The following is a 26,023-nucleotide window of genomic DNA, read 5'->3' as shown; positions in this document are numbered from 1 at the left end:
GATGGGGCACTATTCCTCCCACTGGTACCAATGATGGGGACTATTCCCCCTCATTGACACAAACAATGGGGCACAAGTACTCTCACTGACCACCAATCTTATGGAACTGCTTACTCCCACTATTGCCAAGGCATTTTCCACTCCCACTGGCCACAGTCCACCCCAGGCAGACCCCTGAGTTGGATGATAATATTCCTGTAAAAGTGATTGCATCTACTGAGTATACTCTGTTTCCACTACTAAAACCAACACTCTGCTTATAGTATGACAATATGTGTGACTGATGAGTGAATGCAGTACATTTATGAAAATTAGAAATATTTTATTGGAGTTGTATAAATTAGCTCTCAGAATATGCCTGAAATGAAACAGGAACAGGTCTGATGTCTCTTCCAGATGTAACGATTATTCTGGGAGTGGTGAGCAAATCATATTTCTTGGTTTCTTCACAAAGCTGCAGCTGAATTCTCTTGCATTCAGTTGTTAAATTAATTGCAAGCCATCTTTTGACGTTATTCCTACAGTGCAAATCACACATCTGCTCCCTCAATGCCATGTTATAATGAATTAGCTGTCTGTGAATGGATCTGCCCAATGCAGAACTGTAATGAGGAGCCCTGGTATTGGGACCATGCAAGCACCTATCTCAATGCACCAGAGCAATCTGAAGCTACATAAGTGCTTAAAAGTATATCTAAAGCCAATAATTTTTCTAGTTGTGAATAAACCAAGAATCGGTAAAATCCCCATCATGTATTTTTTTTTGCTCTCTGTGTGGTGATTTCCATCAATTTCCTGTCATGGAGACATCAATAAATCTCTCCAAAGTTAGAAGAACTCCCCCCTTAGACAAGAGCAGATCCCTGCATAGCAAGCCTTTTTCCACATTGAAGGGTTTCCCCCTTCTTCCTGTTTCTGTGACAACTATAGAATGTTTGGTTTTCTGATCCCTTTCTGTCCTGGAGACAATGGTCAAGGCTTGGGTCTTCAAGATAGTGAATATTTGAGAAGAGGAACAGGGTGTTCTAGTCGGCATTTGCGGAGCCCTGTGGTGATGGAAACTGTCAATGTTTGGATTTCCTATCACTTTCTATCACCAGGACAAAAGTTGAGAATGAATCTTCTTAGAGGGGATCCAGACAGCAATAATAACCTGACAGAGGTTCTAACTCATCCCTACTCCATCCATGAAAAAAAAGAAAGGCTTTGACTTTGGAAACACTACAGGTGCAGTTAGTAGAGTTTCATTCTTGGGTAGACCCAGGTTTCAGGGCTAAGTTGATCTGTTAGCTCATTTTGTAGGGACCCTGTATAGGGAAGACCAGCAAAAGAGTTCTCCTGCTCTACAAATGTTGGAGGCATTGCTATGGGCCTCTTTCCCCATGGATTGTACTGATGTGATGTTCTGTTTGACAAACTGTCCCCACTCTGCCATTCCATGTCACAATGACCCACCACACTCTTGGCTTCTCTCAGGGAAAAGGGGGAACTCCACATAGTACAGTCACCAGGTACATTGAAGTTTCTCCATTTTTGTGAAGATCTTGTGCAGGAAATGTCATGAGGTGGATCCATGTCTGTTTCCAAAGGTGAACATGGATGTTTTTTATTTCTTAATTCCAAAGAATCTTCAAGCTGGAATCTCTTGGCTTTAGCTCCATAGTCCTCATAACAGAAATGACGCTGGTTCTCAAAACAATTCTTAGATGTTGACTGGGAGGAACTGATCCCTGCATAGCAAGCCCTGGATTCAAGTGGGGACACACCAAACATTTTCGAGGCTGGAGAATTGTGTACATCATGGCTAAAGATATTGTGTAGAACATCAAATGATGGGTGATTCTCTCTAGAAGGAACTGGCCTGAATCTTGGCTCTAATGTATCAGGCTGCTCTGAGAAGACATCTTGTAGAGGCTGTCCAGGTAACCAACCTTGGTTGATCAATCTTTGATTTGCATGGCGTTTGATATTTTTCTGGTTAGTATTATGTGAGTACATCAAATCATCATGGGCTACAGTCCATCTTACTTGAGGGCTATCATCATTGACTGACATGCTATGTTTTGATTTGTGTCTGCTTTTCCTACAGCAACTTAAAGTATCTCTGTCTTGCTTGCCTGGTCTGAAACCCTGACTTGGTAATTGAACAGTACCTAGATGTGGGGAGTTCGCACCTAATATAAGACGGTGTTGAAAAGGCGGTTCATACCCGGACTCAGATCTTACAGGCTGATGGAGCTCTGGGATGAGTATCTGGTGACCTCCTTCTGGTCTGACCTATATTTGGCAAATGACAAACATCAGCAACGCTTACAAACAGCTAATCATATAAAGTAACAGAACAGTAACAAAAGAATTATAATATGGATATTAGGCCACATGACTCAGAACCAGAGCTATGGGTGGCACAGTGGCTTAGTGGTTAGCACGTCTGCCTTGCGGTAAATGGGTCATGGGTTCGATTCCCGACCATGGCGCCTCCTGTATGGAGTTTGCATGTTCTCCCTCTGCTTGCGTGGGTTTCCTCCAGGGACTCCGCTTTTCTCCCACACTCCTGGCTAATTGGCTCCTGTCTAAATTGGCCCTAATATGTGTATGAATGTGAATTAGGGACTTTAGATTGTACGCCCCTTAAGGGTTAGGGACTGATGTGAATGTACAATATATACAGAATGTTAGGCGCTGCGTAAATTGATGGTGCTATATAAGTACCTGAAATAAATAAATAAATACTGGAACTCTTGTTTGGCAGACACAAGGTCATCCTCAGACTAATACCATGTTAATGTGTGCATATTGACATACATTAACATGTGTTTTGTTAACAACTCCCAATCCAGGCCAATTCTGAAATTCCTCTCCTACATGTAAAAAACATATTTTTTTTGCTAGAAAACTACTTAGAACCCCCAAACATTATTAATTTATTTTAATAAGGGGTCCTACAGAAATAAATGGTGGGTGTTGCATATTTTTATATCACACGGTATTTGTGCAGCAGTTTTTCCAATGTAAATTTTTGGCGAAAAATATACTTTTAAGAATTTTAATGCACAAAACGCTAAATAAAACCCCATTTTGGGTAACATAAAAAAGATGATAGTAAACCGAGTAAATAGAAACCAAACATGTCACGGTTCAAAACTGCGTAAGCCCGTGGAATGGCACTAAACTATGATACCTAAAAATCTTGCAATGCATAGCTTTGAAATTCTTTGCAGGTTACCAGTTTGAAGTTACACAGGAGGTCTGGTGCTAGAATTATTGCTTTCGCTCTGATGTTTGCAGTAACACCTCACATGTGGGGTGTGATTACTGTTTACATACACGTATTTAATTTTTTTTTTTTTTATACACGGTCTGTCCCTTTTATTCTTTTGTCATCAATTTTATTGCTATCACAAAGAATGTAAACATCCCTTGTCCCTTGTGATAATAATAAGCAGTGGAAGGTCCTCTTTATGGAGACATCTGGGGCCTATTAGACCCCAGATGTCTCCTCAGGCTTCCAAGGCAGCAGATCACATCAAGATCAGTGTGAGTTGATGGTTGTTTAAGCCGGTCACGGCTTGCTTATGTGAGAACGAAACCAGAAGTGACAAAATCCTTATCGCTTCCGGTTTCTGACATCAAATAGTGGAAGGAAAAGCATATGTTCCTCCCACTGTGTCTCAGGAACAGGATGCCACTAGTCGCATCCTTACCAAACACCCCAATCGCACGGGACAGCCTAGTAAAATAGCTGCTCGGATTACTTTTACAAGATGCGCAAACACTAGCTCCAACACATGATCTCAGTCATCACCTTTCCCATCCAAGGACATTTGTTTACAGTGAAAAGAATCCCCCCCCCCCTTTAAAATAATCACACTTTGTTAATTGCCGCTTGAAATGAAGACAGACAGTGTTTGTTTTATCCAGCTGTATTTACTCATGTAACATCCAAGTGAAAAATTTAACACCAACATGTCAGAAAAAAACTTTTAAGAATTTAAAAACAGAATCACGGAGTTGTAAAAAGGATCAACCCCCCCCCCCCCTCCTAAAAATGACTTGTAAACTCAATCAGGTGTAGCTAATCACATTCTCAATGGCACACAAAACCATTTGACTTTCAACTGTGATCAGCTGTGGTCATTTTGATTAGCTCAGCATGAAAAGAGCTTTCCTGGAGCATTTCAGTCCCTGATAGTGCAACTGAAGCAAACAATTAACTAGCAAGGCACTGTCAAAAAATCTCCTGGATAAATTGTGGACTGGCACAAGTTAGGAAATGGATCCAAAAAAAATTCAAAGACTTTGCCAATGCCTAGAAGCACAGTGAAGTTTATTAGTAAGAAGTGGAAGGTATTTGGTACAACACAGACCCTCCCTGGATTAGGACGTCGCTCCAAACTGGATGAAAGAGCCAGGAGGAATCTGGTCAGGGAGGCAACCAAGAGGCCTACAACAACTCTGAAGCAGTTACAGGAATTTATGACAAAGAGTGGTCATTGTGTGCATGTGACAATATCACAAATTCTACATAAATGTGGCTTGTATGGGAGGGTTGCAAGAAAAAAGCCGCTCCTCAAGAAAGACCACATGCAGTCACCACTGAGCTTTGCCAAAAGCCACCTTGAATATTCTGAGGCCACATGGAAAAAGGTGTTCTGGTCAGATGAGACTACAATTGAATGATTTGGCTTCAACACTAAATGAAATGTCTGGGGAAATCCAATAGAGCTCACCATCCAAATACCACCATTCCTACAGTAAAGCATGGAGGTGGGAAGATCCTGTTATGGGGGGTTTCTCTGCAACAGGGACTGGAGCACTTGTTACGATAGAAGGAAAAATGGACGGGGAAAAATATAATCAAATGCTTTAGGAAAATCTGCTGCCCTCTGCAAAAAAGTTTTCAATGGGAAGGTTTACCTTCCAACATGACAATGACCCAAAACCCACAGCAAAAATGACCACACAGTGGTTAAAGGAGAAAACGGTGAATGTTCTTGCATGGCCTAGTCAGAGCCCAGACTTAAACCCCATTGAAAATCTGTGGAATTACTAGAAGACTGCAGATTCTGTTTTTGAATTTTTTTTTTTCTAACATGTCGGTGTTATATCTTTCACTTGGATGTTTGTCAGCGACCGACTGGCGGTAGCCTCTAGCAGCCCACTGGCCGGAATTCCCCAGGGCGCGGAGTCTAAGCCTCAGTCTGCTGGTTCACCAGAGCCCCTGATGGTGGGGATGGACTTGAAGCAGCCTGAGACCAGGTCGCGACCCCTGAGGAACACCAGCTGTGGTAGAGGCGGGCGCCAATGGTGTAGAGCAGGTGAGAGCCACACGTGAAGAGGTATGCGTGGTCAGACGGGCCGGGTCAGTACAGCGGAGCAGACAGTGCAGAGCAGCAGGCAGAAGAATAACGGGTCACAAGCCGGGTTCAGTAATGGGAGATCAGGCAATCAGGAACAGGTAAAGAATCCAGGGGTCAGAGCAGGAGAAGGCAGCAGTATCAGGGCAGGCTTGGGTCGGCAACAAGGTATCAGGAACACAGGATTAACCAGGAACACAGGACAAGACCAGAAGGCGATTTGGAGATGCACAGGGCAGGTTTAAATAGGCCGCCCTGTGCTCTCATTGGTGCGGCCACGATCGCTAGTGTGCATGCGTGGCCGCCGCCGCGATCGCCTAGGATTCAGTGCTCGCTGGATCGGACGAGTCGGCACTCTGCGCATGCGTGCACCGCCGTGGCGCCGGGATCCCTGACATTGCTTCCCCCCTACGGGCAGCCTCCGGATGCCAACACGACATCTCCTTTGTGGATGGTTGCGCTGAAACTCACGGATTAATCTGGGAGTGTGAACATTCTGGGCTGGTTCCCATGAATTTTCCTCCGGGCCGTAGCCTTTCCATTTAATCAGGTATTGAACTTGACCTCCTCTCTTCCTACAATCCAAGATTGCCTCTACCTCGAACTCTTCTTCTCCGTCAATGTCTAAGGCTACTGGAGGGCTTGATCTGCGATCCGGGAACGGATCAAGAGTTGCAGGTTTCAATAGAGACACATGGAATACCGGGTGTATACGAAAGGATTCGGGGAGTGCCAATTCGAAGGCTACCTCGTTGATCTTTCTTTTCACCGAAAACGGGCCTATGAACTTGGGTGCCAACTTTTTTGATGGACAGGCCATTCTCAGGTTGGTGGTTGCTAACCATACCTGATCTCCTGGTTGTATGGCCAATTCCCCCCTTCTTCTTTTATCGAATGCTCTTTTATTATCCTCCTGAGCCTTTGTTACGGCTTCTTGTAATAATTTGTTGTTAGTCGTAAAGAAATTCACGGTGTCCCGAGCTGCTGGCACTGGGCTTTCTGGAATCAATTCCGGAAGGAAGGTGGGGTGGAACCCATAGTTGGCGTAGAATGGAGATTGTTGGGTGGCGGAGTGATTTGCGTTGTTGTATGCAAACTCTGCTAAAGGTAGGAGTGCCAACCAGTCGTCCTGTAGGAAAGAGGTATAGCACCTTAGGTATTGTTCTAGCGTCTGGTTGGTTCGTTCCGTCTGCCCATTTGTCTGCGGGTGGTAAGCTGAGGAAAATGACAACTTGATCTCTAGTATTTCGCATAGGGCTCTCCAAAATCTTGATGTGAATTGGACCCCCCGGTCTGATACTATGTTTCTAGGGACCCCATGGAGTCTTACCACTTCTTTGATGAAAAGCTGGGCGGTCTCGGGAGCAGAGGGTGTGTTCTTGAGCGGTAGGAAATGAGCCATCTTAGATAGGCGGTCAACCACCACGAATATGGCAGTGTGGTCTTGAGAAGGTGGCAGATCTACGATAAAATCCATCGACACCATACTCCAAGGTCTGTCGGGCACTGGTAAGGGTCGTAGTAGGCCCCAAGCTTTGCTCCGTGTTGGCTTACTCCTGTTGCATATGGTGCAGGTTTTGACGTATACTTCACAGTCCTTGGCCATATTGGGCCACCAAAACATGCGCTAGGTCAGCTCTAATGTCTTGCTTATCCCGAAGTGTCCTGCTAGCGGGTGATCGTGACAGTATCCCAAGACCAGAGTTCGAGCCTCTTCGGGAACCACGATCTGTTCCTCCTTCCATAGCAACCCTTCCTTGTTTTGGACCGAGACCCCAGGAGGGTAAGGGGCTCCCATGGATGCGGCCTGTAACTTGGACAAGAGCTCAGATTGCAAAAGCAGGAAGTTACCGGCTGGCAAGATAGTATCGGGTTTAGGAACTTCCTTGGAGTCTTCAAACATTCTTGACAGGGCATCGGGCTTTGTGTTTTTGGTGCCAGGCCGGTAGGTTATGTGTAAGGAGAACCTAGAGAAGAACAGCGCCCATCTAGCTTGCCGAGGTCTAAGGCGCTTAGCTGTTCTAAGGTACTCTAAATTTTTGTGGTCGGTATAGACCAGAACTGGATGCAGGGCTCCTTCCAGGAGGTATCTCCACTCCTCAAGCGCGGCTTTAATTGCCAGGAGTTCCCGATCCCCGATGTCATAATTTTTCTCCGCGGGTGTGAGTTTCCTGGAGAAAAAAGCGACTGGGTGCATGAGATCTTTTACGCCTCCTCTTTGGGATAGAATAGCACCAACTGCATTTTCGGATGCGTCAACCTCCAGAATGTATGGCCGGGATGCATCTGGATGGCTTAAGATGGGAGCAGCCGTGAATAGTTTTTTCAAGGTCTCGAAGGCTGCCTGCGCTTCCGGCGTCCAGTGGAATCGTATTCCTGTTTTGGTAAGTTGGGTGATAGGTGACACCAATCCTGAGAAATTCTTAATGAATTTTCTATAGAAGTTTGAGAAACCGATAAAGCGTTGCACCCCTTTCTTATCTGTTGGGACTGGCCATTCCAGAAATTTTCTGAGGGTCCATTGCAATTCCTGAGATGGAGATGACCAACCCCAGGAACTGGATGCTGTCTTGCTCGAAGCTGCATTTTTCTGCTTTAGCAAAAAGTCCGTGCTGGCGAAGTCGCTCCAATACGTTTTGAACGTGGCTTCGGTGTGTTTCCAGGGATGGTGAGAAGATTAGGATATCATCCAGGTAAACAATTATGAAGATATCCAGATAATCCTTGAAGATATCGTTGACAAAGTGTTGGAATGTGGCTGGGGCATTGCACAACCCAAATGGCATAACCAGGTACTCAAAGTGCCCGAATCGGGTGCGGAAAGCCGTCTTCCACTCATCTCCTTCCCGGATACGGACCAAGTTGTAGGCTCCCCTGAGATCCAATTTCGTGAAGATGGAGGCCGCCTTTAGCCTCTGGAATAATTCGGGGACTAAGGGAAGAGGATAGCGATTCTTAACTGTGATTTTGTTTAGTTCCCGGTAGTCCACACAGGGTCTCAGCGACTGATCTTTTTTTTCGACAAAGAAAATTCCGGCACCCGCGGGAGATGTGGACGGCCGGATAAATCCTTTTCTGAGGTTCTCCTCGATGTACTCTTTCAAGGCCCCCAACTCCCGTTCTGATAGAGGGAAGATTCGGCCAAACGGAATCTCAGAACCTGGCAAGAGGTCGATTGGGCAATCATATGCCCGGTGCGGGGGAAGGATGTCCGCTCCCCGCGGGCTGAAAACATCTAGATAGGCGTGATAGGCCACAGGAATAGTCTGGGCTAATTCTTCCTCCATGGTTACACAGCACAGAGACCGAGTGACTCCGGGTGTCTTGAGGCCACAGAGTGACTCCGGGTGTCTTGAGGCCACAGTGTTCCTGACATTACGAGGACGTGAACTGAATTGCCCCTGATCTCCAGTCGATGTGAGGGTCGTGAGCTCCTAGCCAAGGAAGTCCCAGGATCACTGGAGACAGGGGGACGCGATAGCATCCAAACGGAGGTACTCCTGGTGGTGTCTGGCTATTGTAGTGTGGATTGGTGGGGTTTCTCGATCTACTAGTCCGGATTTTATCCGGGACCCGTCTGCCAGAAATATATTCAGACCCTACTCCTTGGTCTGTAACGGGATTTGCTGGTGAGCTGCGAAGCCCTGGTCAATGAAGCAGCTACATGCTCCTGAGTCGATAATAGCCATCGCTGGTACGATTCTCCCGGGGAGTTGGAACGAGACAGGCACAGAAACGTGAGTCGCATTGCTTAGGCATGAAGAAGACACGGCTGAGGCCACTGAAGCAAATTTCCGTATCTTCTTTGGACACGAACGGACGATATGGCCGGCTGCTCCGCAGTATAAACATAAGTTGTTCAGTCGGCGCCTCTGGCGCTCTTCAAATGTCAGAGAGGGCCGCATCACTCCGATCTGCATCGGTTCGGGCCCATCAGCCATTTCCACTCGATTTCCACTTGGGGGAGTAGGTTGAAACGGAACCCGAGGTAGCGTCCATGTTGGTCTGAAATTTGAATTGGCCCGTTCTTGCCGGCGTTCCCGCAGCCTGCGGTCGATTTGGATGGCCACCTGAATCAACTCTTCCAGTGTGTTGGGTACATCAACTCTGGCCAGCTCGTCCTTGAGAGGTTCGGACAGGCCCAGCCAAAACTGGTGACGTAGAGCTGCGTCGTTCCATTGTGTATCCCTGCTCCAGCGCGTGAATTCTGCCGCATAATCCTCCGCTGCCCGGCGACCTTGTTGCAGGGTATGTAAAGTCGCCTCGGCCGAGGCGGATCGTTGTGGATCATCGTACAGTTGTGACATTGCCTGGAAAAATGATGACACAGAGTCTAAATGTGAATGATGATCCTCCATCAAGCGATGGGCCCAGCCTTGAGGTTCCCCCTGCAAAAGGGAAATAATGAATCCCACTTGTACTGATTCTGATGCAAAGGTTCGGGTTGCAGTTTAAAGTAAAGCAGACAGGAGTTTTGGAAGGCCCTGAACCGTTTCCGATCCCCACTAAAACGCTCAGGTGTAGGTACTCTAGGTTCTGGTGGAGGGATGGTGATGACCCCTCTGGCGGTTGATTCCGTGGAATCCTGGGCCAGAGATGCGCTCGCCGTGGCTGCAGAAACGGTTAGAGTCTGGATTCAGCCCTCCAGATGCGTGTACCCCTCTTGCAGTTTTTTCACCACCTCAGTAAGTGCCGCCAGGTGCTGGCAGATCTCGTCCATGGTGCGGGACCTCTTCCTGGCTCAGTAATGGCCTTCTGGTTCTGTCAGCGACCAACTGGCGGTAGCCTCTAGCAGCCCACTGGCCGGAATTCCCCAGGGCGCGGAGTCTAAGCCTCAGTCTGCTGGTTTACCAGAGCCCCTGATGGTGGGGATGGACTTGAAGCAGCCTGAGACCAGGTCGCGACCCCTGAGGAACACCAGCTGTGGTAGAGGCGGGCGCCAATGGCGTAGAACGGTCTGGATAAAAGCGCACAGATGTGTCCCAAAGGAAATAAGTGAATGGTATATGTCAACTATGATTGGTGGGGAAAAAACTCACTGCTGCCATGGTAAAAACACATCGGTTTGTGGGAGGTATGAACAGGAGCCAGGCGCTGTGTAGTTTTGTGATAGAAATAATACACCTTGTATGGAGGTGTGTCTTTAATAAGTCATATGGTAAAACAATAATAAATAACCAGCCTGTGGCTTTAGGAAGCCAGGTTCCAAGATGGACGGCCCGTCCGCTCAGAGGGAAGCAGTGGAGTAGAATGCCTGTCAGTGCAGGGACCACGTTTACCCGACGTCCCAGCGTCCTGGATGACGTCACCACGATGTGGAGAGACAGAGGGGGGGAACTCTTGCTGGAGCCGCAGCTTTAGAAGGAAGAGGCCGGTTGCTGGGACAACATGTTTCGCGCGCATGCGCTTTGTCAAGTCCCCCCTTCTGTCTCTCCCCATCGTGGTGACGTCATCCAGGACGCTGGGACGTCGGGTAAACGTGGTCCCTGCACTGACAGGCATTCTACTCCACTGCTTCCCTCTGAGCGGATGGGCCGTCCATCTTGGAACCTGGCTTCCTAAAGCCACAGGCTGGTTATTTATTATTGTTTTACCATATGACTTATTAAAGACACACCTCCATACAAGGTGTATTATTTCTATCACAAAACTACACAGCGCCTGGCTCCTGTTCATGCCAATGGCGTAGAGCAGGTGAGAGCCACACGTGAAGAGGTATGCGTGGTCAGACAGGCCGGGTCAGTACAGCGGAGCAGACAGTGCAGAGCAGCAAGCAGAAGAATAACGGGTCACAAGCTGGGTTCAGTAATGGGAGATCAGGCAATCAGGAACAGGTAAAGAATAGTCAGGACGTAGCCAGGGGTCAGAGCAGGAGAAGGCAGCAGTATCAGGGCAGGCTTGGGTCGGCAACAAGGTATCAGGAACACAGGATTAACCAGGAACACAGGAACAGGACAAGACCAGAAGGCGATTTGGAGATGCACAGGGTAGGTTTAAATAGGCCGCCCTGTGCTCTCATTGGTGCGGCCGCGATCGCTAGTGCGCATGCGCGGCCGCCGCCGCGATCGGCTAGGATTCAGTGCTCGCTGGATCGGACGAGTCGGCGCTCTGCGGTAAACTCAGTGTTGGTAAACTCAGGACCCTGCATTCACTATATCCGCTCTCCCCGGACCCTGCATTCACTATATCCTCTCTCCCCGGACCCTGCATTCACTATATCCGCTCTCCCCGGACCCCGCATTCACTATATCCGCTCTCCCCGGACCCCGCATTCACTATATCCGCTCTCCCCGGACCCCGCATTCACTATATCCGCTCTCCCTGGACCATGCATTCACTATATCCGCTCTCCCCGGACCTTGCATTCACTATATCGGGTCTCCCCGGACCCTGCATTCACTATATCGGGTCTCCCCGGAACCTGCATTCACTATATCTGGCCTCCCCAGACCCTGCATTTACTATATCTGCTCTCTCCAGAGCCTGCATTCACTATATCTGATCTCCCGGACCCTGCATTCACTATATCTGATCTCCCGGACCCTGTATTCACTATATCCACTTTCTCCCGGACCCTGCATTCACTATATCTGGTCTCCCCGGACCCTGCATTCACTATATCTGGTCTCCCCGGACCCAGCATTCACTATATCTGGCAACACACACCAAACTGAGCATGTGCATGTGACTATGGTTTCAGTCTGTCTTATCAGGTGAACATTTGAACAGAACAAGAAGAGGGGCAGAGAAGACAGGATCAAACAGCCTTTTTAAACAATGCAGAGGATTAACCCCTTAGTTTCCACAGTGAGTATAACAAGCATGCGTTACTGCATATACAGACTGATTTTTGGGGGTTTAGTAACACTTTAGGAGCGGAAAGGCTCTGATTCTTACCCTGGCATTCATCTTCCCTCACCTGGTTGCCCTACTAGCTACATCTCCCTAGCTGTAGGTACCCTCCATTTCTAAATGTCTCCAGGTAAAACAACAGACTGTATTCCCAGATTCCATACACTGCTATCTCTGGCACTCCGGGTGGGAGGCTGCCCAGCGTAGAATGAAAAGAAACTGGGCAAACACCCAAAGGCACTCTGAAAGGACTGCTGACTCTACCTGCAATTGATTCTATAAATAAAAGAATAAAGATGAACTAGGCAGCTCTGGCTTAGCATATCTACAATGATTCTGTCAATGCATTAGTAATTTACTGATTGAAGATCAATTCCACCCAAAAGATGTGTGCACAGCAGTGGGCTGGACTCCCGTAGCCTCCTCTTCCCCCATCATGTGTTCTACATACTCACCATCCTTGTAAGCGTGTGGCTGGGGCTGTCTCTGGGCAAAGTCATGAAGCGGAGGGGGGTTGACTGCGTGTCACTTTGTGGTCGCCAGGTAGTTTTCCTGACCCCCGTCTCTCCTTCACTGGCACCTCCCCATACAGATTTTGTAGAAGTATTAGCTGTAAATTCATAAGAAAAGAGAATTAGGTCGCCCTTAGCAACTAAATCCGTTTTAGCTGTCAATCTTCTACCCCAACTAGACAAGAGGTATACATAGTCACTTACAGTGCTTACTGGCTATGGCAGGGATTCTCAAGGCTCCGTTCACACCAATGCGTTTTTTAGGGCTTTCTCCAGAAACGTACTACAGTCCATTTAACCCCTTGCCTACCGGGCACTTACACCCACTTCCGGCTCAGGCCAATTTTCAGCTTTCAGCGCTGTCGCACTTTGAATGACAATTGCGCGGTCATGCAACACTGTACCCATACGAACGTTTTATCATTTTTTTCACACAAATAGAGCTTATTTTTGGTGGTATTTAATCAGCACTGAGTTTATTTTTTGCTAAATAAAACAAAAAAAACCTGAAACTTTTGAAAAAAAAAACCTCACTTTTGTTTCTGTTATAAAATTTTGCAAATAAATAATATTTCTTCATAAATTTAGGTCAAAATGCATTCTGCTACATTTCTTTGGTCAAAAATAATAATAATAATTACATTTTTATTGTATTTTTTTTTCAAATGTTTATTTTTTTTTTTAATTTTATAAAATGTTTTCTTTTTTTTTTCAGCACACTGTGACCAAAGCAATACAATGTTACCATAGTAACATTGAACTACTCTGGGCAAGTGATCAGGAATTTTTTTTTTTAACATATTATGATTACTAATACCAGTGTATTTCATTGATATTTGCAATCATTGTTACTGAATGAAACTGATTCATTCAGTCTTTTGTTGTGATTAGCTGTGATTGGGCAAAGCTGAATACATGATACAGATGGGCTGTGATTGGCCCTGTCTGTATCATGTGACTGCCTTGACCAGTCACAGCTAACAACAAAGCTGAATACATGATACAGATGGGCTGTGATTGGCCCTGTCTGCATCATGAGACTGCCTTGACCAGTCACAGCTAACAACAAAGCTGAATGCATGATACAGATAAGCTGTGATTGGCCCTGTCTGTATTATGTGACTGCCTTGACCAGTCACAGCTAACAACAAAGCTGAATACATGATACAGATGGGCTGTGATTGGCCCTGTCTGTATCATGTGACTGCCTTGACCAGTCACAGCTAACAACATAATTGTATACAATGGATGGCATGACAGGAAGCCATCCATTGTTTACAATTGACGTGATCTGCTGTGATTGGTCACAGTGGTCACATGACACTGGCAACAGGCCGGTGTAGTGATATGTCATCGGCTCTGTCCCGTGGACACAGCCGGTGACAGATCGCGGCGCTACGCAGTCCCACGGCTCATTTGACAGGACGTCATATGACACCCAGTCACAATGGCGAGTGTCCCGCACGGCCGTCAATCTGCTATAGGCCGGGAGGGAAGGTGGTAACATGGTTTCCTATGGAACATGTTCATATCTACAGTGTATCCGGAAAGTATTCACAGAGCTTAACTTTTGCCACATTTTGTTATGTTAAATGTGTTTTTTTCCTCAACATTCTACAAACAATACCCCATAATGACAACGTAAAAGAAGTTAGTTTTGAAATCTTTGCAATTTATTAAAAAATAAAAAATAACCCCCACATGTACATAAGTATTCCCAGCCTTTGCTCAATACTTTGTTGAAGCCCCTTTAGCACCAATTACAGCCTCAAGTCGTGTTGAGTATAATGTTACAAGCTTGGCACACCTATTTTTGGGCAATTTCTCCTATTCTTCTTCGCAGTACCTCTCAAGCTCCATCAGGTTGGATGGGGAGCATCGGTGCACAGCCATTTCCAGATCTCTCCAGAGATGCTCAATCGGGTTCAAGTCTGGGCCACTCCAGAACATTCACAGAGTTGGCCCATAGCCACTCCTTTCTTATGTGGGCTGTGTGCTTAGGGTCCTTGTCCTGTTGAGAGATGAGCCATTGCCCCAGTCTAAGGTCCAGAGCGCTCTGGAACAGGTTTTCATCAAGGATGTCTCTGTACGTTGCTGCATTCATCTTTTCTTCTATCCCGACTAGTCTCCCAGTTCCTGCCGCTGAAAAACATCCCCACAGCATGATGCTGCCACCACCATGCTTCACTGTAGGGATGGTATTGGCCAGGTGGTGAGCGGTGCCTGGTTTCCTCCAGAGATGATGCTTGGCATTCAGGCCAAAGAGTTTAATCTTGGTTTCATCAGACCAGAGAGTTTTGTTTCTCATGGTCTGAGAATCCTTCAGGTGCCTTTTGGCAAACTCCAGGCATGCTGCCATTTGACTTTTACTGAGGAGTGGCTTCCTTCTGGCAACTCTACCATACAGGCCTGATTGGTGGAGTGCTGCAGAGATGGTTGTTCTTCCGGAAGGTTCTCCTATCTCCACAGAGAAACGCTGGAGCTCTTTCAGAGTGACCATTGGGTGCTTGGTTACCTCCTTGACTAAGGCCTTCTCCCTCGATCGCTCATTTTGGCTGGGCAGCCCGCTCTAGGAAGATTCCTGGTGGTTCCAAACTTCTTCCATTTATGGATGATGGAGGCCACTGTGCTCATTTGGACCTTCAATGCTGCAGCAATTTTTCTGTACCCTTCCCCAGATCTGTGCCTTGATACAATCCTGTCTCGGAGGTCTACAGACAAGTCCTTGGACTTCATGGCTTGGTTTGCGCTCTGACATGTACTGTTACCTGTGGGACCTTCTATAGACAGGTGTATGCCTTTCCTAATCATGTCCAATCAACTGAATTTCCCACAGCTGGACTCCAATCAAGTTGTGGAAACATCTCAAGGATGATCCGTAGGAACAGGATGCACCAGAGTTCAATTTTGAGTGTCATGGCAAAAGCTGTAAATACTTATGTACATGTGTTTTTTTTGTTTGTTTTTTTTAATAAATTGCAAAGATTTCAAAACGAACTTCTTTCAAGTTGCCATTATGAGGTATTCTTTGTAGAATGTGGAGGGAAAAAAATGAATGTAATCCACTTTGAAATAAGGCTGTAACATTACAAAATGTGGCAAAAGGTAAGTGCTGTGAATACTTTCTGGATGCACTGGATGCGTTTTTGAGCTGCTGCATTTTTAGAAAGGGTCAGGGATTTTTTTAAAAGCAAAAAGCGGCATTTTTGCCACAAAAGAGTTCAATGGAGAATCTGCTGAAATGCATGGCAGTGCATTTTTGCTGTGTTTTGTATTTTTATTCTGCCCAGTGGAAAAAAAACTCCACCTTAAAAAAAAAGGAGCTGAACAAAACGTGGTAAAGGTGTCAAAAATGCATGTAAAAAAAACGCAAAATGAACTGAGAAAAACACTGCAAAACAGACAAAAAGCAAACTGCATGGGTGTGAACAGAGTCTAACAGCTTTACAATATCAGACCCCCAATGGATTGCCCAACATGTCCCCATATTCCCTTCACAAAATCATCATCACCAGTCTTACTATGTACCATAATGGAATATCATTACTACAGATATTTATATGACTTTGAAAGATGTCAGTAGCTTTGTATTATGTCACATGTACTGTATATAGGGGGAAATTTACTAAAACTGGAGATTACAAAATCTGCATAGAAATCAATAGGCTTCCAGGTGTTATTGGCAAGAAAGCTTTAAAAAGATTGCAAACCCTTACATATATCCAGAAGAGTTTCTACTCTCAGGTGATACACAGAGATGAAACAACATCTCCTACCTAAGTTGTACTCATTTATCGGCAGCCCTCTCCTCTCTACAGCCTTTCAAAGTGCAGAATTTGCACATCATTTCTAATTTTCAGAAAGCAGGGGTAGGGATCTGATGTCACGCACTGCACAGCATACAGCAGGGAACTGAGTGTAATCCGAGACCTGAGTGGAGGGTAAGGACACACCCTTCTACACAGTTTTAGGCAAACATGCATGGCTGGGGCTGTCAATCACCTGCTGTGTGCTGGGGGGGGGGGTGTCTTTAGGGATTCTGTGGTGTTGGCATAGACTGTCAGAAATGACTTATGCAGATGCCATAGGAATGAGAGAGCAGATAGGAACCAAACTCTATGCTTTGGGTTTAGGCAAGTACAAACTGTAGAGGGATACGCTTTGTTCCTTTTTTGTTGCTGTCTGATCTCTGCCCTCTCTGAGTTCACTGGAGTGCTGGGCTGTGGAGGGGGAGGGATCGGCTGGCTCAGGCTCTAAGCAGATCACTGAGAGGCTGAGCCAGGTTCAGGTCCAGGGATCTGGGTGGACTCCAACCATATGGTAAGGATCTTTGCCCAGCCTGGGCCAGCTATGTGACATCAGCCCCACTGTCAGCTGAAACCGGGTCGCAGGAGTGCAGAGTGATCCATAGGAGAAGTACAAACAAGCTTTGGGTGTACCTCAGTGGTGTCCCAAGGCAGGTGCGGGGGGTGTAGTCTGCACTGGGTGACACCGACTACACAGGGTGACACCGGACCCGCTCCACAAAAGGGTAAGTTGTAAAGCAAGCCGAAGATCGGATCCATCCTGCGGGGAACGTCGGCTTTCTTTACAACTTACCTTTTCTTGGAGGGGGTCCGGTGTCACCCCATACAGTTTGCATGCTGACGATCCTCCAACCTATACGGGTGACACCGGACCCGCTCCGAGAAAAGGTAAGTTGTAAAGAAAGCTGATGATCCCCGCAGGATGGATCGGATATGAGGATTGAGTATAATGGATTGGAATCCGATCCATTATGTTCAATCTGCAGATCCAATCCATTCTGCGGGGATCATCGGAGGGGGTGTCACCAAGTGTTACAACACCTACCCTAGGGATGCCTCTGGTGTACCTCTCCTTTAAATAGCTGCTGAAAACTCCCTTCTGTGTTTATTACTGACAGTCACTCACAGTGCAGCTCACAGAATCCTTTGGAGACGTTGCAAGCAACAGATCTGCAATTTAATTTCATCAAAGGAAAGAATAATACATTTTCAGTAAGCACATATTTGGAATTGGAATGGTCATATTAATGCTTCACTGTATTATATAGACCCTCGGATGGGGAAGCCACTCTCCATTTAAACCCGTTTAATTAAACTTCCATCATACAGACTGTACCACCTGGTATGCACAGCGTTAACATGATTCACTCTAATTGGAGCTCTGTTACATACCTAATCTTGCACCCAGAGATATTATCACTGGGTCTCTGTGCTTCTCTATGCAATGTGTGCAGATCATGGCTGGTGGGAATGGCTGGCAGAGTGCTGTACATAGGTCCTGAAAACAAGACGCTGTAGTAACACCCACAATATGATGCTGAGCCTTCATGACTGAAAGAACTGAAATTCCCTCAAAAGGGGGAGGGCCAGGGACAGTCAGGCTGGGCAGGAAAGAGCTAGATGAGGTTGGATGTTCTCCTGCCGGAAATGAGATGGGCTCTCTCTGACTTGCAGCTGCTTCTAATGCACATGAGGGACAATCACCAGTGTGCGGTGGAATCAGAGCAGGCGATTTCATTAGAGGAGGGGAGCCTGTACTCTGTAAGGTAGGCCTGGAGTTCAGCTTTCATTTAGGAGAGATGTTTTCCCTGTACATGTTATTGTCAGGCACATGGGGGGGGGGGATAATGTTTGCATAATGTTTCTTAATGTAACGTAACATTAGGATCAAGTGCTTTTTGCTCAGAAAGAAATTGGCTTGATGGCGACATTTGCAAAGGTCAGAGTTCATTCGAATTCTGAATGGCATTATGTGAGTGTTTGGCGCTCAAGCTGTATACATAAACACAACCCAGAGAATCCAACGTATTTGTGGGGAATCTTCTGATTAATGGAGGTAGGAGATATATTAATTGAACTTTTATTTGATGTATTTATTTATTACAAGTACTTATACAGCGCCGGCAATTTAAGTATTGCTTTAGTTTACATACACTATATTGCCAAAAGTATTGACCCCGCCCTCCAAATCCTTGTATTTAGGGGTTCCAATCACCTCCATGGACACAGGTGTATACAATCATCACCTAGGCATGCAGACTGCTTCTACAAACATTTGTGAAAGAATGGGTCGCTCCCAGGAGCTCAGTGACTCCAAGCGTGGTCCCGTGATAGGTTGTCACCTGTGCAATAAGTCCATCTATGAAATTGGTGTAAAGCACGCCACCACTGGACTCGAGAGCAGTGGAGACGTGTTCTCTGGAGTGACCAATCATGCTTCCCTGTCAATTCAATGGACATGTCTGGGTTTGGCGGTTGCCAGGAGAACAGTACTTGCCTGACTGCATTGTGATAGGTTGCCACCTGTGCAATAAGTCCATCCGTGACATTTCGGGGTTTATTTACTAAAGCTGGAGAGTCCAAAATCAGACTCCCTTCTGCATAGAAACCAATCAGCTTCCAGGTTTCATTGCCAAAGCTTCACTGAACAAGCTGAGGTTAGAAGCTGATTGGTTTCTATGCAGAAGGGAGTCTGATTTTGGACTCTCCAGCTTTAGTAAATAAACCCCTTCCTGTCTACTAAATATTCCACAGTCAACTGTTAGTGGGATTATAACAAAGTGGAAGCAACTGGGAACAACAGTAACTTAGCCACAAGGTGGTGGGCCACGTAACATGATAGAGCGGGGTCAGCGCATGCTGAAGCGCACAGTGCGCAGAAGTCGCCAACTGTCTGCAGAGTCAATAGCTAAAGACCTCCAAACGTCATGTGACCTTCAGATGAGCCCAACAGTGCGTAGAGAGCTTCATGGAATGGGTTTTCATGGCCGAGCAGCTGCATCCAAGCCTTACATCACCAAGTGCAATGCAAAGCATCGGATGCAGTGGTGTAAAGCACGCCGCCACTGGACTCTGGAGCAGTGGAGATGTGTTCTCTGGAGTGACCAATCACGCTTCTCTGTCTGGCAACCTGATGGACGTGTCTGGGTTTGGCGGTTGCCAGGAGAACGGTACTTGCCTGACTGCATTGTGCCAAGTGTTTGGTGGAGGGGGGATTATGGTGTGGGGTTTTTTTCAGGGGTTGGGTTTGGCCCCCTAGTTCCAGTAATGGGAACTCTTAAGGCGTCACCATACCGAGACATTTTGGACAATTTCATGCTCCCAACTTTGTGGGAACAGTTTGGGGATGTCACTTGTTGTGTGCTGGAGGATGGCGGTGTGGGGCTGTCTCCCTGGATTGCTCAGTCAGAAGTGACGGAGATAGCAGAGTCAGGACAGACCAGACAGAAATCACACTAGGTGCTTTGGATTGAGGCAAGTGTTTTGCCTCAATCAAGTCTTTCGGGGTGTTGTTAACATACACACCTGCAACAGTTCGCATGAACGGAGTGCGATTCTGATGCGGTGAGGAATTCAGACAGAAAACGCTGCGGATTCCACACCGCATCAGTGTGAACCAGGGCTGAGAGTTCCATTTTAACTCCTTGGTGCTGACGGTACGCAAATGTGGCCTCTCGGCAGCTGGGCCTTGACGCGGAGCAGCTGCATATCTGCATACCCGATGTAAACAAACGTGCTGTGAGTGCGCACCCTGGGCCTTGATGCCGAGAGGCCGCATATCTGCGTACCCGATGTAAACAAACATGTGCTGTGAGTGCGCACCCTGGGCCTTGATGCCGAGAGGCCCCATATCTGCATACCCGAAGTAAACAAACATGTGCTGTGAGTGCGCACCCTGGGCCTTGACACCAACAGGCCGAATATCTGCGTACCCGATGTAAACAAACATGTGCTGTGAGTGCGCACTCTGCGTGCTCCTGGCACAGTTACTGACGCCTCACGGAAAGCGCCTGATCGCTACTTGCAATCAGGAGCTTTCCGATCATGTGACCGCTGCGATAGCCAATCATGGCGGTCGCATGATCCTAAACCCCACCCAGGGGCGGACTGACAACTCATGGGGCCCCCGGGCAATAGGGGATCATGGGGCCCCAGTGTCCTTGCCCAAACTCAAAAAAGGCTATGAAAAAAGGTACCAGGGGCATCTCACGGGGCCCCCTACTGACCCCGGGCCCTCGGGCAGTGCCCGAGTTTCCAAATGGTCAGTCCGCCCCTGGCCACGCCTCCTGGTGTTAGAAACCCCTTAAAGGGCCAAGAGGCGCCAGCTTAAAGGGGTTCATTGAGCAAACTGATGTTAGAAGCTGACTGGTTTCTATGCAGATCTGCACCAGATTTTGCACTCTGAAGTTTTAGTAAATCACCCCAATAACTAGTAATATTGTCTGCTTAGATCAAGAAAATTCACTGCAGGCAAGGTCATAATATCAACACAAACAAACAAAAAAAAAAAGATGGCGGATAACAATCCAGAACAGCCCGCATCTTCTACTCACCACCCACAGATTTTGAAAAATTGAACAGTTCACAGCAAAGAAGGGGGCAGCTCTAACTTTTTCACTTTCGGTTCTATATCCTATTTTGTTCAGAAAAATCTGCTCTTTGGATCGATGCTAAAAAGAGGCAACAGAAGTAGCGGCCTGTCTACGATATGTTCATATTTGTGTGTCGGGAACGTGCGCAAAATCTCATGCCTTCCCGACGCGCACAGAAACGCTGTGCTCTTTAGCAAACACGTGGCGGTGACACAAATTCTTAATACCATGGAGTCCCATATCAGCACAAAAACTCCACTGTATTGGGGGCACGTAGCCCCAGGGCTGTGGATAAGGGGGTACCACCAATCCTCCTGTACGGGGCCCAGGCCAGCAGGGGGGCCCAGGCAGCTGGGTGAATCAGATATGGGCAGGGAGGGTAATCAGCACGTTGGATGGGCAATTACTGGAACTGATCCCCTGTATGGCTCTCTGCAGCATCTGAAAGCTGGATTCTTCTCCTCTCCCACCCGCTGGCTTTCAGCTGCTGCAGAGAGAACCATATAGGGGATTGGTTCCAGTAATTGCACCAGCCCCGCCTACCATGACAATCACCCTCCCTGTGCACATCTGATTCAGCCAGCTGCCTGGGCCCCCACAGTGCCGGCTTCCCTCCTCTGCTTTTTACCAGCAGCTGCAAGCACACAATAGAATCCTTCAGGTTGGAGAGTGGGGGGGAAAGGTTCGATAAATATGTCACATTAACCAGCCTCTTCCTTTCCTGAATGAACACAATGAGTGACCGGTACTGATCACTCACTGTGTTCATTCATAACATCGTAAACTGGGTTTTTTTAAGGGGGCCATGTCGGGTTGGCTGTATGGGCCCCCGTGGTTTCTAACAGCAGCCCTGCATAAACCCTCTGTCAAGGTGACAACTAGAGACTTCTGCTTGTTACCTCGATATAATGGTGGTCTACAGGGCTTATTTTCTCAGAGAATGCAGGAACTCCCTCCTTCTGAGTCCCCCCTTGTTTCGGCCCCCTACCCACCTCTGAGCAATGTCCCTCAGCTCCACCCCCTACCCAGCTCCCAGTAGATCTCCTTTTAGAGAATACAGGGCTAAATATTGTTTTGTATGGAATTTAACGATAACAAGAAAAGCAGTAAAATAAATCCCCTGCAGACAGCAAAATAGCCCCCGCAACAATAGATCCCCCCAGCAACAATGAACCTCCGAAACAAAATACCGCCCCAGAAACAATAGACCCACACCCCCGCAGCAACAACAGATCTCCAATCAGCAAGCAACAATAGACCCCTCACTCAACAGTAAATCCCTTCCAGCGAAAAATTACACCCCCAGCAACAATAGATCCATCGCAGCCAGCAAAAATACCCCGCACCCTGCAACAATGAACCCCTGAAACAAAATACCGCCCCAGCAACAATAGACCCCCACCCTCGCAGCAATAACAAATCTCCAATCAGCAAGCAACAATAGACTCCTCCTTCAGCAGTAGATCCCTTCCAGTGACAAATCGACCTTCCCAGCAACAATAGATCCCTCTCCATCAGCAACAGACCTCTACAGCAACAATAGATCACCATGCAAAAATAGATCCCCTCCAGTGACAATAGATCCCCCAGCGGCCAGCATTAATAGACCCTCCAGCACCCTTTGCCATTACATACATTCAGTGCTGGAGGTGCAGGAACTGTGTTCCCCTGCGTTCCCGGCCCTGGTGGTCTATGTACCCCCAAAACAGTGGTGTTTTTGTGCTGATATGAGACTCCAGTAAATGGTCACAATGTAACAGCATTCCTTATTTTTTTATTGGAGGTGGAAAGGTGAGCTATCGTCTTTACGTATTTATATAATATTTTCCAGAGTTCACATATGTGCGGTGCGGTACAACGCATGTGATTCACACAGGAACCGCACCGCATTCCTGTGCAAATCACATGCGATTTGTGTGCGGTGCGATCGGAGCCACACATTTTGTATGGCTCTATTCGCTCTGCACCCACAGGACCCTTTTTTTGGTCTGCACTAGAATCGGATCGCATGGATAGCCACACCTATGGGACCCGATTCTGCACATTGCACCACGTTTTGCGGACCCCTTTTGGGGTGTTGTTAACATACACACCTGTAGCGGTTCGCATGAACGGGGTGCGATTCTGATGCGGAGCGGAATTTGCACTGAAAACGTTGCGAATTCCGCACCGTATCAGTGTGAACCAGGGCTCAATCGGATCGCTTTCGGGGTGTTGTTAAAGCGGAGTGCCACTCACTCTGTAAAAAAATATAAGTCAGCAGCTACAAAAACTGTAGCTGCTGACTTTTAAAAAACAGCCACTCACCTGTCCCACGATCCCGCGTTGCCCCCGCCGCAGCCCGTTTCACTGGCCGTTCTGTATTCCAGGCGCCGGCATCTTCACAGCCGGGGGCCCATTGCGCATGCGCTAGTAGCGCTGCGCTTCCTGAATGGTCCCATCATCTTCTGGGATCTGTCACGTCCCAAAAGACTATGGGGAGGGAGGGAGAACAACTTCTGTTTCTGATCACCTAGGCCAGTGGTGGGCAACCTTTTTTTTCAACTGAGCCAAATCTCGCCAAAACCACGATTGAAATTTATTTTGAGAGCCACATTTTTAAAACTGAAAATACATAGGATGGTACACTGTTTTTAGTTTCAATAAGTTTTTATAGTAATTCATCCTCCATAGTAATTCATCCCCCATATAGTAATTCATCCCCCATAGTAATTCATCCCCCATATAGTAATTCATCCCCCATATAGTAATTCATCCCCCATATAGTAATTCATCCCCCATAGTAATTCATCCCCCATATAGTAATTCATCCCCCATAGTAATTCATCCCCCCTATAGTAATTCATCCCCCCTATAGTAATTCATCCCCCATATAGTAATTCATCCCCCATATAGTAATTCATCCCCCATAGTAATTCATCCCCCATATAGTAATTCATCCCCCATAGTAATTCATCCCCCCCATAGTAATTCATCCCCCCTATAGTAATTCATCCCCCATATAGTAATTCATCCCCCATATAGTAATTAATCCTCCATAGTAATTCATCCCCCATATAGTAATTCATCCCCTATAGTAATTCATCCCCCCCTATAGTATTTCATCCCCCATATAGTAATTCATCCCCCATAGTAATTCATCCCCCATATAGTAATTCATCCCCCCTATAGTAATTCATCCCCCATATAGTAATTCATCCCCCATATAGTAATTAATCCTCCATAGTAATTCATCCCCCATATAGTAATTCATCCCCCATAGTAATTCATCCCCCCTATAGTAATTCATCCCCCCTATAGTAATTCATCCCCCATATAGTAATTCATCCCCCATATAGTAATTCATCCCCCATATAGTAATTCACCCCCCCATAGTAATTCATCCCCCATATTAATTCATCCCTCATATAGTAGTAGTAAGTAAGTAGCAAGTAGTAAGCCAAGTCCCCCCTGTGTCAATTCACTTACCTTTGCTCCGCACGTTCCTCCCGCCGTGTTCCCACGCCGTTTCGGTCTTCAGGGCGGACTGTGAGAGGAGCCTAGCTCCCTTCACGTTCGTCACGCTGCCCCGCCTACACACATCCTGACAGCCAATCACTGGCTATCAGGATGTGAGTGGCAGCGAGACTGGCCAATCATTGCATTTGAGCGCGCTGCCCTGGCTGTTTTTTTTTTGGATCACGCTGCAGAGTCCCTGCCGCCTGAGAGGAGGGAGGGGAGCGGGCGCCCGGCACACAAGAGCCGCATTAAAGCGTGTAAAGAGCCGCATGTGGCTCGTGAGCCGCGGCTTGCCGACCACTGACCTAGGCAATCACAGCGGAAGTGGGAGCGGATACCTGTCAAATTCGGATACCCGTTCCCCACCCGCTCCCGAAAGGTGCCGATCCTTAATGGGGAGCGGGGGAACAATCTTTAAGGCAGAACTTCCCCTTTTGGGTGGAACTCTGCTTTAACTTAACATACACACCCGCAGCGGTTCGCATGAATGGGGTGCGATTCTGATGCAGTGCGGAATTCGCAATGAAAACGCTGTAAATTCTGCACCGCATCGGTGGCTCAATCGGACCGCTTTCAGGGGGGTTGTTAACTTAACATAGACACCCGCAGTGGTTCACATGAACGGGGTGCGATTCTGATGCGGTGCGGAATTTGCATTGTTTTCATTGTGAATTTCGCACCGCATCAGAATTGCACCCCATTCATGTGAACCGCGGTGCGGAATTCGCAATGAAAACGCTGCAAATTCTGTACTGCATCGGTGTGAACCAGGGCTCAATCGGACCGCTTTCAGGGGGTGTTGTTACCTTACACACCCGCAGCGGTTTGCATGATCGGAGTGCGATTCTGATGCAGTGCGGAATTTGCACTGAAAACGCTGCGAATTTCGCGCCACATCGGTGTGAACCAGGGCTCAATCACCGTTCTACGTCATGATGGAATTGGAATACCAGGCTTTTGTGATATGTCAGGCCTACTCCTGTCAGGCTGCCAACCCTTTCACATTCAGAAACTCTGCAAGTCGTTCGGCGTTGAGCCGCAGCACTTTTGGAAGCTGTGCAGCGGAGTGACCTAATTTTTACAAGGCGCTGTATCAGACAGAAGATTGGCCTAGCTTCTGCTGCTGGATCATTAGGCGAAATACTGCTTATCTTCCCGTGTGCAAACATTAATATTAACATATTGCTGAGGGGACAGACTTATGGAAATCCACACACGCGGCTCATTGTCAGAGGAGCTTATTAGGAAACCAGCAGAATATAGCTGGAAGAGGAAGAAGAAACAGACATGGGGTCACTGACTGGAGCGGGCAATAGGGGGGAAGAAAAGACTTGAAGCGTTCATACTGAAGCTCTAATACCATGCAAATGGAATCACTACACCATGAAGAGCAGAGAGGGCAGTAG

At 47.1% G+C, this 26,023-nt stretch overlaps 1 protein-coding gene across 1 annotated transcript in view; it reads right to left on the bottom strand.

The window, feature by feature from the left end:
- Positions 1–301: 301 nt before the first annotated feature.
- PRR19 (proline rich 19) overlaps positions 302–26,023 on the bottom strand; it is a 47,243-nt gene continuing 21,521 nt past the window's right edge. The window contains exons 3-4 of the mRNA XM_089687333.1: positions 12,665–12,819; positions 302–2,277 (exon numbers count right to left, since the gene is read on the bottom strand). Of these exons, the coding sequence (XP_089543459.1) occupies positions 1,234–2,277; positions 12,665–12,819 (1,199 nt within the window). The 3' untranslated portion in view covers positions 302–1,233. The remainder of the gene's footprint in view (positions 2,278–12,664; positions 12,820–26,023) is intronic.

Source organism: Staurois parvus, unplaced genomic scaffold, assembly GCF_062004578.1.
Source record: "Staurois parvus isolate SC_StPar_1 unplaced genomic scaffold, SC_StPar_1.0 ptg000423l, whole genome shotgun sequence".
NCBI classification, from domain to species: domain Eukaryota; kingdom Metazoa; phylum Chordata; class Amphibia; order Anura; family Ranidae; genus Staurois; species Staurois parvus.
Note: the sequence above shows the minus strand (reverse complement) of the source record. Positions and strands in the feature narration are given on the sequence as shown.